Raw genomic sequence first — 14,550 nt, 5'->3', positions numbered from 1 at the left:
CATACCCACTCTTAATATATTCTGAGTTCCTCAGAGTTGAGGCATATATATTGTTTTGCATATTTGTTTCTAGTTTCACTCTGGATATGTTTTACAGCTCCATTTGCCTTTCACATTTTTCATCTGATTCCCATTGAGTTCAAAGTCTTGTTATCTCAGGAGTCTTGCACCCACAATCTCTATCTCTGCTGCACAATCTCACCCCCAAATCCTCTCCTCTGTAGATTCGATAACCCAGCGGCAGTCAGCCCGGCGCCCACCAAACAGCTGACGTTCAACTACCTCCTGCCCGTCAACGCCTGGCTCCTCCTCCACCCCTCGGAGCTCTGCTGTGACTGGACCATGGGCACGATCCCCCTGGTGGAGTCCTTCCTAGACGCCCGCAACCTGGCAACCCTGGCCTTCTACGGCCTGCTGGGCCTGCTGGCCTACCACAGCCTGCGCTACAGCCACAGCTCCGCCAAAACAGTCATCATGGTGAGCCACCTCGCCCGTTCCCATTTCTTTATTTTAGGGACAGAAAAGGGTCTCTAGACTGGCCCAGTGAAAAACTAAACTATAAACAACCTACGGCAATGTGAAGGACATCATTGAAAGAACTGAGCAGTGGCTGAAGCACAGGTGTACACAATATCATCTGTTGTGGGGGATTTTCATGAAGTGAATTGTCCATTCCATCCATTTGTTTCCCTATTACCAACTGGGTGTGGACTTGTATATGTACTTGGATGGATATATATACATACATACATACATACATACATACTGATACACATATCTCTTTGATGCTGGGTATCTTACAAGCTTGATTAACAAATGTACCTTTAACAACACTTGGACTCGACAGTCCAGTTAAAACTATTGTTGTGGGGACAGCAAATGTCGACAAAACGTTAAACTACGGTAGTGCCAGAGCATATCATGAACATGCCAGATGGGATGGAGTTTGATGCTTGATATGTGGTTTGCAAAAGGCTCATTGAATGCCGAGTTTTGAAGATGGGAGTAATGGATTCACTTTCTTTCCTGAATGGCTTCTTTTCGTGGGATCTGGCAAGCAGACTTGACAGATGACGTGAAGCATGCAAGAAAAGCGACGACAAACAACCTTGTTGCATTAGAGAATGCATGGTGAACATTACATTCTGCACCAATAGTTTTGACAAGGAGCCACAAAAGCACAAAAGTTAGCTTGAAAGCTATTCATTGTCACTGTTGATGTCCACACTACTCGGCTCAGGCATTTCATTCATTCATTGAATGAATACTTGGATGAATATGAATATGAAAAAAAAGTGTGCATGTTGTATCTCCTCCAGTATGGGCAGGCCATATTATCATACAGTATCTAAATATATATGTCAAATAAAGAATACAAAGATAGATATTATCTATCTATGTTATATATTAACACATATTATATTTAATTGGATGGGACATGGCACATTGCTACAAAAGTAAGATGGGAGGAAATGAAAAAGGCTCTCAGTCAGGAAAGGCATTAGATGGAAGCCGTTGTTTGGTTTGGTGCTGGTGGCTGAAGTAAGGTTGCTTGTGTAAGAGTCCCCTGGCCTCATAAGAGGTCAGTAAACTCTGTGAAAACACTTTCACTAATGATCTTTTTCCACCAGTTTTCATAATATTATCCCAACATCAACACATTAGGAAAGTCATATTGGCAAGCTTTATTTATTGTGCTGTTCCAGCTTTATGTGGTGGTGTGGTTTAGGTGTTTCTGGACTATTGCTTACTGCAGAACAAATTACCTACCGAAATAATTGTTAGGCTTTATTGGGGATAGTCATGCTTCTGCATTATGATGCATTTCAAAGGGAAGCAGAATTTTAGGGCTTCATTAAACGTGGGAGAGTTCAGCACCGATTCTGCAGATGGCATGTGAGATTGTGGGAGTACGTTGGGGACGGGCCAATCGTGGTATCAATATTTCGATGAAGAGTGATGCCAACTCAGACTTTCCAGAACTCAAAATACTGTTGAGTTGTGAGTGTGGGCACTTGTGGTTGGTAAAACTATAACACGTAAAGCTCTGCTAATCATATAATGTTAAATATATTAAGTAACGCTAATGACTTATTGTGAAGGGCAATTCGCTAAAAAAATCCATCGCTCTAGCGATTTCAATGTCTTTCTTTTTTTTCCTTCTCTGGGAGAGGACTGATACTCGTTACAACTTGAGAGGAAATTGTTGCTTAGAGCCTTTGAGGAAGAAAATGTTATGACCAGTTTCATGGGCCTATATAATGGATTGACTAAAGCCATCATTTAAGGATTAGGATGCTAAGACTTAGGTGAGTTTTGAGCCAAGGGCAATTTTACAGAATTATAATCTTTAGTACAACAGTGTTAACATGAATTTATTAAGGTGATCACTGGTGAATCGGGATTTATTGACCTGTCCAAGACCTTTCAAACTCTCTCAGACCATCATGATCTGTAATAATCTGACCAGCATAGGGATATCTGAGCAGGTATTTCTGAATAAGTATGTCCAGTTAAATGGGGTTTAATTGGCTTAGCATATGTCATGGTGTGCCACAGGGTTCTATATTAGGCCTGATGTTTTGTAGTTTTGTCTTGTTTATCCTTTAAGGCCAGAAGATCTCTGCAACGCTTTAAATCTGATGTGTATTTTAACGCATCAGCGCTGTCTAATCCAGTGCTCTCAGATGTGTTCCAAACTGTAAAGCCCTCCAGCATCGTGTATGGCTTTTTCCATTGCTTGTTCCCAAAGTTCCCTAAAGTACAATGGCTTTCACAGTGTATAAATCATATAAACCTTCTTCTGATTAAGCTCAATTCACAGCATTGTCTCAAAGACCATATACTCATTTTGTATGTGTAGTATCCAAATTCCCTCTGAACAAACGATCACTTAGCGCTATTAAATAGATGTCAGCTGTTATTGCCTTGTGATTTTCCAAGGTCTTATTACAGATAGTCAAACTCTCTGTTCTTGACACAATGACCCTAGCTATCTGGGGGCATTTTTTTCCTGCTAAATTGTCTCTATAATCTCGAGTTTGAAGCTCTGTCCCGAAGTAAGAGTGTCAGTTCATTGAAGTCAAAGTTGTCTTTATTTAAAGCCCAATTTTTCTAATGACCACCCAAGTTATCTTTGTACTCGTGCCCAAACTTATTGGAGGGGGGGGGATGCTGTCTCGTCACATGATGATTCATTGAAGTAATGTACTGAATTATGGCAAGTGCAGTTTGTTAAACAACTTCTGTAGGATGTGTCACCAGCACAGTATCATTATAGCCTTATAATTTATGATGGTGATAGTTAGTTTTATTCACAAGAAGTATTGCAATCCAATGTTGTTCTTTACATGCCATAATGTGTGTGAGTGTAATCATTAAGTATCTGTGCAAATAAGGTCTTTATTCCCCGGGATCAAAAGAAAGATAATATTGTTTATACTCTGTGAACTAGGGCTGGGAGTTGTGCAACGTGTGGTACAGCCAGGGTGTACAGCAGAGGCTTTCTGTCATGTCTTTACTTCTTAATTCTTGTGGGAAAATTTGATCTCTGCCTCAGGCTGGTTTGTGCTGTCAGAGTGCATGGTATGTTGTGAGTTCAATTTAATCTCTTAATAAATTACAAAATGTGAATGCATGGTGCAATTGGATCCTGTTTTGAACAGCAATTCCAGAAATTAAAGGTCCCATGGCATGCTATTTTATGGATGCTTTAATATAGGTGTTAGTAGGCCCCTAATACAGTGAAGACGTTCAAGAAATTCAACCTTGGTGCAGTTACAGCCACTACGAGCCAGTCCCACAATGAGCTCTCCACAAACATGCCGTTTTTAGAGGCGGGTCAAGGTGGAGGGTGAGGGTGTGGCCCTGAGCAGCTTACCATGCCACGGTACCATGCGCTAGTGTTTACAGTGGAACACTGAACACTCCGGGTGCTCCAGTGGGAGTCCTGGAGCTCTAAATAATATCATATTATATTTAGATATCTATATAATATAATATATATTATCATGGTCAAAAGCTGTTTGCGCCTCCGGATGATATTATGAATCTCAAACGTCTGCGTCGGGTTCTCAGACGCCTCTGGTTCTTCCACTTCCATGTCAATATTAAGTACAGACTGAACCGCAAAATGGAGGAGAAGGGGGTTGTTGCCCGTGATTGTTGCCCAGGGTTGTCTGCGTCGGGTTGGTTGAGAAGGAATTGGGAACCGCGACATGGAGGAGAAAAGGATTGTTGCCCATGATTGTCCGTCGGAGCCCCGCTGCCCGCTGAATGCTGGCCGCCCCCGGGGCTGCCCGCCCAGCCCCGCTGCCCGCTACAGCGGGGCTCCGACGGACAATCCTGGGCAACAATCCTTTTCTCCTCCATGACGCAGTTCCCAATTCCTTCTCAACCAACCCGACGCAGTCTTTTCACCAAATGGGAGCTTTATGCAAGCTTGCGTTATTGTATTGCATGTTATGCGCCATAACACCAACAGCAGAACGGTTATCCAAATAACAAATAACACTTGCATTACAGTGTGTGTATTCACACACACACACACACACACATGTGGTACTCACACAGTCGTAGCTCATTGTCTCATAGGCGGGCCAAATTCTCTGGGCGGGCCAAGCAGAGAAAGGGGAGGAAAGGTCCCGTATGACGTCATACGGGACCAGAAGCCAAATCTAAGCGTTTCAGCGACCCTTTTTTCAAAGATGGAGTAAGATAGCTACTTCTCGGTTTACACCTAATGCAATTTTTAGCTACTGGGGGACCATAGGGAGGCTAGGGGAACTCAACTTAATGTTAGAAAACCTCATATAGTGAAATTTTCATGCCATGGGACCTTTAAGAATACTTCCCATTGTTCTTTTAATAATAATAACTTGTAGCTCACAATCCTTACCTACAAATTTGCACTTCTAGGTTTGAGTCTATTTGCGGGCATGTTAATGCAATTAACATTAACATTTCTCGGTTATTTTCCTACATTCACAAATTTCTTTGGGAATGTTGACATTTAAAGTTGAGCACAATTTTTTCCGTAATTTATCAAGATGTACAGCAGGAAACTTTTTTGTTTTCACGAAAGGGAAGTGAAGTTTACATACCAGTGATTTTATCTTACATTTGAACATGCTGGTTTCATATAACGGGGGGGACTGTTCCTAATGTAGTTAGTCTTGATCTGCAATCAAATCAAATGTCTGTCTCTTTAACTGTCTTTCTCGCTCTTGCTCGCTCTCTCTGTCTCTCGCTCTCCCAGGCACTCTCCCTGATCGTGCTGCCCTTCGTGCCCGCGTCCAACCTCTTTTTCCCAGTGGGTTTTGTGGTGGCTGAGAGGGTGCTCTACGTCCCAAGCATGGGCTTCTGTGTGCTAGTGGCCCATGGCTTCAGGGTCGTCTCGCGGAAAGGGTGAGCACTTGTCCAAAGTACACCTTGACCTTCCCTTTGGTCAAGGTGGCAAAGGTGGCAAAAGCCCAATTGAAATGCATCAAATAATGCATCTCCTAGATTTGTTCATGCATTAGTGGGCCAGAAAATAAAAGGTTGATGCAGCTAGCATCTAACAAGTTTTGTCTTGAATCCAGAAACTTAATTTTTAATAATTGATTATTTTCAAGCTACTGAAAGCTAATCCATGCTGTATTGATGGACCTGCTGTGTTGGAGTTGGGGATCATTTGTACGTGGGGACTGTATTTAATGCGTTTTTCCACTCCAGACAACTGAAGAAGATGTCGTGGATGGTCATCGGGGTTCTCCTCGCCACACATGCCGTAAAGACCTTCAACCGGAACTGGGATTGGGAATCTGAGTACACGTTGTTCACCTCTGCACTGAAGGTACGCTAGAAGACCTGGCCCATGACACCGGTTTAAATGTGCAAAATTTTGTCCAATTATCCTTAGCTTCCTTGCCGGTATACATGACTGAATGCCCACACTGGAGCCAGGGTATCCCATTAATGTATAAAGACTAGTCTACCCCGTTCCAAGATAGAAACAGCCCCACACACCTTGATCTATTTTATTATATATAAAAGAATACATTGTTGCATTTTAAATTAAAAGATACTGTTAACATGTAACTGTCATTTCATCCAATGTGTTATTAGGCATATGCCTTTATTTCCGTGTTCTTGATTAAAAACCCGTCAGGTATGTTTTCTGTTGCGTATGATTCAATCTGACAATCTTCTGTTTTGTCACCTCAGGTGAACAAGAACAATGCCAAACTGTGGAACAATGTTGGGCATGCACTAGAAAACCAAAACGATTATGAGAGAGCCCTCCGCTATTTCCTCCAGGCCACCAGAGTGCAGCCAGGTAAGAAATCCAATCCTATCTGCTCCTCTGGGTTATGAAAAATTATTAAGCCAAATCCGGTGTGTCGACTTCCCTCTGCAAGCACTTTACACCTTAACAACACTAGGGTCCCGCCTTGACTACCAATGTATTGAACAAAAAAATATATATTTATATATATAATGTATCTATTTTTTTTATTACTATGCATAAACAAAGTACAAACTCTCGTAGGGAAAGAAAACGTACATCCATCAGGTACAAAAAATATAGATAAATAATGCATTGGTAATACTGTTTACCAAATTTTTTTTGTTTTTGAATGGAATTGAAACAGAGGCATCTGGTGGTTGTATATACAGCCACACCGGATAGCATGCGCAAATGCTTCTTGTCAGCTGTGCCACAAATAAGAAGATCCATTTGTATTCAAATAAACAGTTTTTTATTTCATTAGTGCGGATTGGCATCTTTGAGCAAAATGCCCCCAAAATGTTTGTGCCGCGCCTCCTCACTCTGGGCAGCGACCGCCTTGACTAAGACATTTCCTGGGGGAAACACTGAACCTTTACAACTGCCTGTTACGCCAATAACCTCTGCCAAGGGTAATTTCTTGTTAATTATTAATCGGTTAATAGCTTTTGTCTGTGAATAATCCCATCAGCAACATGGTGGTGTTGGTGGAACATGTGGAGGTATATAATTCCTAGCCTTTGTAGCTCAAGTTCGAACAAATTGACCAGGTGAAATTAAATCTAATAGAAGCCCGGGTATTTTGTTCAGTTTAAACCTCAGAGGATGATGGTGTTCACAAGATTCTGTTTGAATAAGGGTTATGTATATTTGCGTCGGAACTGGGGATTAACATGGCTGCCAGGGTTAGGGGACCAGTTCCCTCTGGGAGTCCCCTATTCTCAGAATGTATGTTCCCTCGCTTTGCTGTTCAATCTTTCCCACCGCCATGTTCGCTCGGCTCAGCTTCTGTGAGCTGAGTTTCCGGCTCTTGTGCATGGCTCAGACACAGGGGGTTTTCTTTGCTTGTTTCCTCGAGATCAGCTATCCAAACACATTATTCCCATTGAGGATTTCCTGGTTCTCTAATCACCACACATCAGCTTTGCATTCCAGACACGCTTTGTGCTCCAAAGGAACGACTGAAAGGGCTTTTTACAGTTGTGTTTTAATGTTATTCATAGCCCTTTCAAACACCAATTCCAGGCACTTTAACACCTGGCAATAACATGCATTTTGGGAATTCGGATATGAATCGCATGTCACCATAAAGCATACAATTCCAGGTGTAAATGCACCAAAGACGCATTTGTGAACAGATCTGTCAATCCACATCAGTTCTGATTTTACTGCCATCATCCTATTTCAAAAATACCAAGTTCTATAATTATGCAAGAGCCATATGTGGACCTGCTGACACATTCTAATGCCAGGTGTAAATTAAATGCATTTTAGTGACATCCGATGGATTTCCGATTACCAAAAACCAATCCTATCTCCTATTACCAATCCTTCCTCCTGATTGGTTGTCCCACTAGATGACATCGGTGCCCATATGAACGTGGGGAGAACCTACAAGAACCTGAACATGTCTAAAGAGGCTGAGGACGCCTACCTGATCGCCAAATCCCTGATGCCACAGGTAACTGCTGCAAAGGCCTTGGTTACACCAGGAAGTGTGTGTGTGTGTGTGTGTGTGTGTGTGTGTGTGTGTGTGTGTGTGTGTGTGTGTGTGTGTGTGTGTGTGTGTGTGTGTGTGTGTGTGTGTGTGTGTGTCACAGCATTGATTAACATTTTCATTGCAAGGACACTCCTGCTATACAGTGGTATGCAAAGACTAGTTATGGCATCCGTTCTGTTTGGATAAGAATTGTTTATATATGTGGTCGGCAAATCGTTTTATGGGAAAGTAAAAACCAGCTTGTCTGCCAGCAAGTATTTTATTAGTTCTCATGTTGAGTCTCTTTCATCTAAAACCCTAAAGGAAACAAGCAGTTAACCTGGGAGTGGCAGACTCATTTGGAGAGATGTCTTCAAACCGCCTTTTAATGACAGGTGTGCCGTGAGCCCTGAACTATAAATGGGGAATGCAACAGCAACATTTTATAGGAAACGATAGATTAGGGTGTCTGACAGCCGTCAACATTCTGGGTTTGATCCGCAGCCTTTCTACCTTCAGGCATCTTCATCACAAAGCCCTATTCTTAGGAGAAGGGAGGGGTTCAGCATCCTCCCGTAATGCCCTTGAGTCCTTTGTCTGTTTGTTTTTTTGCATTGATGGTGTTGATGATTAAATAGCCAAAAATTGAGTAGTGAAAAACATACCGATATGACACCCTGCCATTCTGCAACTGTATAATGTGTGCCTTGTGTGTTTCCTTTCAAGTAACTTTCAAGTGATTTCTGAGTGATAGGACATGCTTGCGTTGGATCCTTGTTTCACTTTCCCAGTGAGGAGAGCTAGGTTTAAACGAGGGAGCATTGGGTGTTCATCCTCTGGGAGCTTGGTTCAGGTTAGCAGGGGACAGCCGGCGGTCTGTTTGGCAGGATCAAGGATCAAAGGGATCAAATCAGTCAGCTATGGACCACTCAGTACATTTACATGCACAGCTTAATTCGATTAAAGCCAAAGCTCGACTATGCTCCTCAATTGGACAACTGCAATTGTCCGCGTATACATGGCGGTGAGTAAATCGATTCATTGGCCGAAGCGTGTCATGCCCCGGTATGATAGGTGGCGCTGTGCCCATTTCAACTAGGGGTAATCGATCCACCGGTTGACCTCTTTACGTCACCAGCAACAACAAACCCACGCGGCATTCGAAAAAGATGTTTTCAGTAGACAGCTGTCAGTTCACTTCGGGTCCATATAATTTCTCAGATGCTCCATTGTTCCGACCTCTCGGTCGTATGCAGACTCCTCCGGCTGCTCTGCCGGCGGAGGAGGCCACATACGACCGAGAGGAACAATGGAGCGTCTGGGAAATTTTATAGACCCAAAGTGAACTGACGGCTGTCTGCTGAAACATTGCTTTATCCTACATGTCGCGTTTCAATCTGGACTTCAGAGAGTCAAAGCCAAAGTTAATTTCCCCCAATTCCTTTTCCTCATGGGCGAGATAAACCCGACTAGGTGTCTTTACTTGTTGTGGAAGTACCGGAGAGTCGGAGAACCCGACGCAGTCTGTAAGATTCATACTACTGATACTGAATACTGATAAGAATATAGATCGTAGTTATTTTACAACCTCGTTGATGAGCAACATTTAGAAGAACATGTAGGCCTACTTTTAATTCAGCCTTGGGTTAAATCAAAGCGTAGTGTGTACTGAATGCATGTTGATGATGATACACTCCTTATAGGGGGTAACTACATTGGCACGACACCGGCTTCCTCCATCTTTTGCGCCAGCTTTTTAAATAAATCGCCGACCCGAAGTGAGTTGACAGCTGTCTGCTGAAACATCTTTCTCCCACCGGAGCAGCCCCTCCGCCGCCCATCCGTATACGGCATTCCCCGCCACATCGCAAGGAATGAATAAAGATCGTAAACACGTCGGGAGAAAAAAACATTTATTTTGACAGATGTGCCCGAAGTTACTACTTTACAACCTCATTGATGACCCACATTTAGAAAAAGATGTACTTTTAATTCAGCCTTGGGTGAAATGGAAGCGTAGCGTCTGTGTGCTTCCACATTTAATGAATGCATGCCATGCGCGCTCCCGCGGCCGGGACACAATTCTTAGGGGGTAACTACATTCACCGGCTTCCTCCATCTTCTGCGCCACCTTTTTAAATAAATCGCTGTTTCTCGTTTTCTGACGGCGAGTGAAGTTAACAACAACACGACTATCATCTCCTTCTACTTCCGGCTCACGGCCCTGGGAAAAGATCTCGAGCATGCGCAGAACGCAATTCAACGCATAATCCAATTCGACTCCATACGTGCACGTTTAGCCTGACTATGAATCGCATTATCTAGGGGTCTTAATTCGACTATGAGTAACCCAATTCGATTCGAGTATAGCTCGACTAAGGTGTATACATGCATCTTAGTAATCTAATCATAGTTGGACTAAGCCAATAAGTCGACTTTCTTGAGTGTCATGTAAACGCATTGACTCTTCACAAACCTAGCTCCAATGCGTTCTCAACTCCTGACGGAAAGCATGACGGGATTTGCCTCAGTTCGATGGGTAAAGTGGGAGAGAGAGGAAGGTCCTCACGATAAAGGGATCTTTGTCAAAGAGTCGTATTCAAACTTACTTTTCTGTATGCAGGGTCCTGAGCTGTAACCGCATTCCCAGAAACTGAGGGCTCCATAATAACTGCAAGCCATCAAAAATCAAAAATCAAACCTTTAGTTTACATTGGATTTCCCATCCAAATTTATGATAGATAAATCCACCAACCAGTCTAGTGAGTGGACTGAACCAACTGGCCGGGTGATCTATCTGGCTCATCACACATCTGGGTGAACATCCCTACTTGTGTAACTAAAGGGTGGATTTTGAAATGGCCCATAAAGGCTCATCAATAACCCACCAGGGGGCCTGTAATTGTCCCTACCGGTGCAGCCCCTGGTACCCCGATTTTGCATTGTGGATTCCTTGAAGTAAAGTTGTAGAGGTGGATTTGACCACATCTGGTCACCCTATGTCTCCCAGACAGAGCGTTCTGTGATCATTAACTTCCCCAATGTTGGTGAAAGCTCCCTCGTTAGGTAGGACTGCAACTCTTAAAAACCATGTACTCCACACAGCCCCATTCACACACCTTTTTCTAAAATGTATTAACCCTTGAAACTAAACGCACAGAGGGTTGTTCCGCGGCTTTCGTTTCCCAGAACTCGCTCCACAACTTTTTTCTTCGGAAATATGTTGCATGGCAGAAGCAGCAGGAATCTCTGAAGGAATCTTCCCGCAGGTTTACCTGAAGAGAAAACACATGGTGGCGTGCATCTTCTAGCCAGTTCTGCTGGGGAATTCACACAGAGTTGCTGTTGTGCGAACGTATACATCAGGACCTGAGGCTGGTCTGTAGAAATCACAAGATTATTTTAAGATAATAATAAGGGACTCTATTTCACCACCAGGTATGATGTTGTTGAGCCATTTTTAACGAGCCATTTAACAAATCTACCCCGTAGTGGCATCAGACTTCTTAGTCTCCACCCAAGATGTGTTATGGAAAGATTAGCCTACCAGCCTAAAGCAGTGGGCCGTGTTATTTGTAGTTTCATTGTTGTTTTTGTTATCTCTTATGTAAAAGATCCTTTACTTCCTGCTCTAACATCCACATTTCCCGTCTGTAATCTTATCAGCAATCTGGTAGGTTCATCTGGTCCATCATGCATAACTTGACCAGTTGCCATCCCAACCGTTCCCCCGCACTTTCAATCTCGCTCTCTCAGGTAATCCCCGGGAGGAAGTACGCCACTCGGGTGGCCCCCAACCACCTGAACGTCTACATCAACCTGGCCAACCTGATCCGGTCCAACGAGTCGCGCCTGGAGGAGGCGGACCAGCTCTACCGCCAGGCCATTAGCATGAGGCCCGACTTCAAGCAGGCCTACATCAGCAGGCAAGGACCTCCCGCCTACCGTTTCAGTCTCACCCTTTAGTCATAGAGACACTCTGGGCTCTACACAGAGCCCGTTTTGCTCTCTGATTCCACTCAGAATTGAGTGGTACCGTCGTGAAAACAACACCTGTCTGGCAAATCTGAAATACAATTTTAGATGATTAATTTGATTATTATTAGATTATTCATTTAGTTAAAAAACATCATTCATTGCTTATTAATTAATATTATTATGAATTGTTGTTCTTTTATTGCCACGACTTGAGGGACGTGTCGTCTCAGTGATGCGTTTTATTTGCTCGGCCAACATTGTGTTTCTCCTTGAAGCTAAATGGTTTATTCATTAGGCCATCTGGGTGTTTCTTCTCATGCTAAACGGGTCACGCTCTGCACAGGACCCTGCAGGCTTCAAGTCTTATTAAGGGTGAGCGATCATTAAGGGGTCCATCCCTCTGCAACAACAGCTTGGCCTACATCCATCTCTCCAGAAAGTACACAACTGTTTCAATGCACGTCTGGCGACTCATAGTGCACCGCGTTGATCGTGATGATAAAGAGGAGTCTTTTGAGAAGGTCACCTCCTACCCCGGTGCACTGTAATCAGGGACCGTATTGAGATTGTAGACACTTACAGATACTTACTTATACATACCGTGGGACTGTTATCGACAATTCACTTCTGAGGCCAGCCTTTGCAAGAAGGTGCAGCAGTGGTTGGATGTGTGGATTTGACGTCAACACTGTTAGGATGTTTTTTACAAGGCTTTTCACTGAATCTGTTTTGTTGAAACTGGTTTGAAAAACTTGACCCTTGATAGAAGAAATCGAGTAGGTAGACTGATGAAGGTGGCCAGTGAGATCATTGGGGTGGGACAGCACCAGTTGAAAGAACTTGTTTAATAATGCATGGGCACGTCCTCAGGAATGCCGATGCCATCCTGGACTGGCTGGGCAAGCTCAGCCCTGCAGGGAGAATTGCACTTGCTCTGCCATGGGCCGGGTCATCAGAGTTAATTGGGGAATTCACCATATCGCTACTTATTGCCAATTGCACTTTCTCTGCCCTGGGCTGGGTCATCAGAGTTAATTGGGGAATTCACCATATCGCTACTTATTGCCTTAGGCATAAAGTGGAAAAAAAAATGCCTGCGGTTGTTGCTGCTCAGTGCTGATGGGGGTTAAGGAGCTACAGGCCATCTCAGCTTGGATTTCTAATCTCCGCCTCTGGGAATCCAGGGGCTTTACTCTAGAGGCCGTTGAAAAACCAAGCTTCCGTGTTGCGATTGCATTTACATCTGTGTTTCCCCTCCATGTTGCAGACGAGTACCACATGTGGCTTGTGACAGACCTAATCGGGGCAAACAAGATGTAAACGAAGTTATCGTAGGAAACAGGCTTCTAAACGGGTGGTGTTGCTGTGACTCGGGAACAGCAAAACTCACCTCGCCAAGTCATGTCCCCCAATCCTCTCCTATTGGCTTTTGTCAGAAACATATAACAATAGCACAGTATTGTTATTTTTGTTTCAAAATACAATGGATGGATAACACTGTTAATATGTATTAGTCATGTAGTTCTAAAGAACTTCAATACCACGAGTCAAACTGATGATTGATATCAGCATCTTGTTTATACATTCTGTAGTAATCGCCTCCGTCTCCTGCTGTTAGATGAGTGGTCTTGAGCTCATACTGTGTTGACAGTTTGAAATAAGTGATTGATTAAATGGTAAATTAGTCATTACATTACATGCAAATCCCCTATTGTTCTCCATCCACATCCTCATTCCAAACATCATTGCGGCATGCCGGCAACCACAAAAAACAGAGGGGTAGGGCTTCCAAGCAGACAAAAGAATGATTAAACACACACAAATGCTCCATCTGTGTTCATCCTTGTTCCCGGCTTCCTACTTCTATATCGTGAAGCTAACCTGTTGGCATAATTATAATATTGATTTCATTATATTCATGTATTTATTCATCCACGGTTGAAGCCATAGAAATGAGAGGTCACGGCCAGCGACACCGTCCCCTGTGTGTGATTTCTCTTTGGGGAGGAGCGCCTGTCCTTGAAGGCTGCATTGAAGCTCTGCCACAACCGAGTGTGACTCTGAACAATGAGGGGCCCCGAAGGCCACTGACGCCCACGCAGCAGTCATACGTGATACCGTAGTTTTGCTTTTTGCGGTTTTTAAATAACACAGTAGTAATGTTGAAGGAAAGTCTGATTTAAAAAAACGCAGTTCTGCAGTCTCGGGCCAGCTTGAATTCAGGCAGGGAAAGACCTGCACTATGAATGAAAAGAAAGCCTTAAGGCTTAGTTATGGTTCCACGTTGACGCAACGCAAGGGGGTTTACGGACCCACTACCACCTTGCGGACCCTCCTTGCGTCCACTGCAAGGGCCTGACGTAGGGGTGTACGGTATAAACGGTATAGAAAGTACACCGGTGTGAATTTGCGCTACGGTATGGATTTTGACCATACCGTGAGACCGGTGTGACCGTAAGTAACGTAAATACAGTAACGTAACTTATTTTTCATGTGAAAAGTAAACTTACGCGAAACTACTGAAAATATGGTAACGAAACGTAGTTCCTTTTTCAATTCGGCGCAACATTACTTTTCCCAGGGACCGATTTGACAGCGCACA

The 14,550-nt window shown here is 43.5% G+C and overlaps 1 protein-coding gene across 1 annotated transcript in view; it reads left to right on the top strand.

The window, feature by feature from the left end:
* Positions 1-14,550, top strand: part of tmtc3 (transmembrane O-mannosyltransferase targeting cadherins 3) — a 31,442-nt gene that overhangs the window by 9,853 nt on the left and 7,039 nt on the right. Inside the window, exons 7-12 of the mRNA XM_084477530.1 lie at positions 225-477; positions 5,258-5,406; positions 5,716-5,836; positions 6,208-6,319; positions 7,849-7,952; positions 11,727-11,896. Of these exons, the coding sequence (XP_084333656.1) occupies positions 225-477; positions 5,258-5,406; positions 5,716-5,836; positions 6,208-6,319; positions 7,849-7,952; positions 11,727-11,896 (909 nt within the window). The remainder of the gene's footprint in view (positions 1-224; positions 478-5,257; positions 5,407-5,715; positions 5,837-6,207; positions 6,320-7,848; positions 7,953-11,726; positions 11,897-14,550) is intronic.

This window comes from Micromesistius poutassou (genome assembly GCF_964030765.1).
Source record: "Micromesistius poutassou genome assembly, chromosome: 13".
Lineage (NCBI taxonomy): Eukaryota > Metazoa > Chordata > Actinopteri > Gadiformes > Gadidae > Micromesistius > Micromesistius poutassou.
This window is presented reverse-complemented; position numbering and strand designations above follow the sequence as displayed.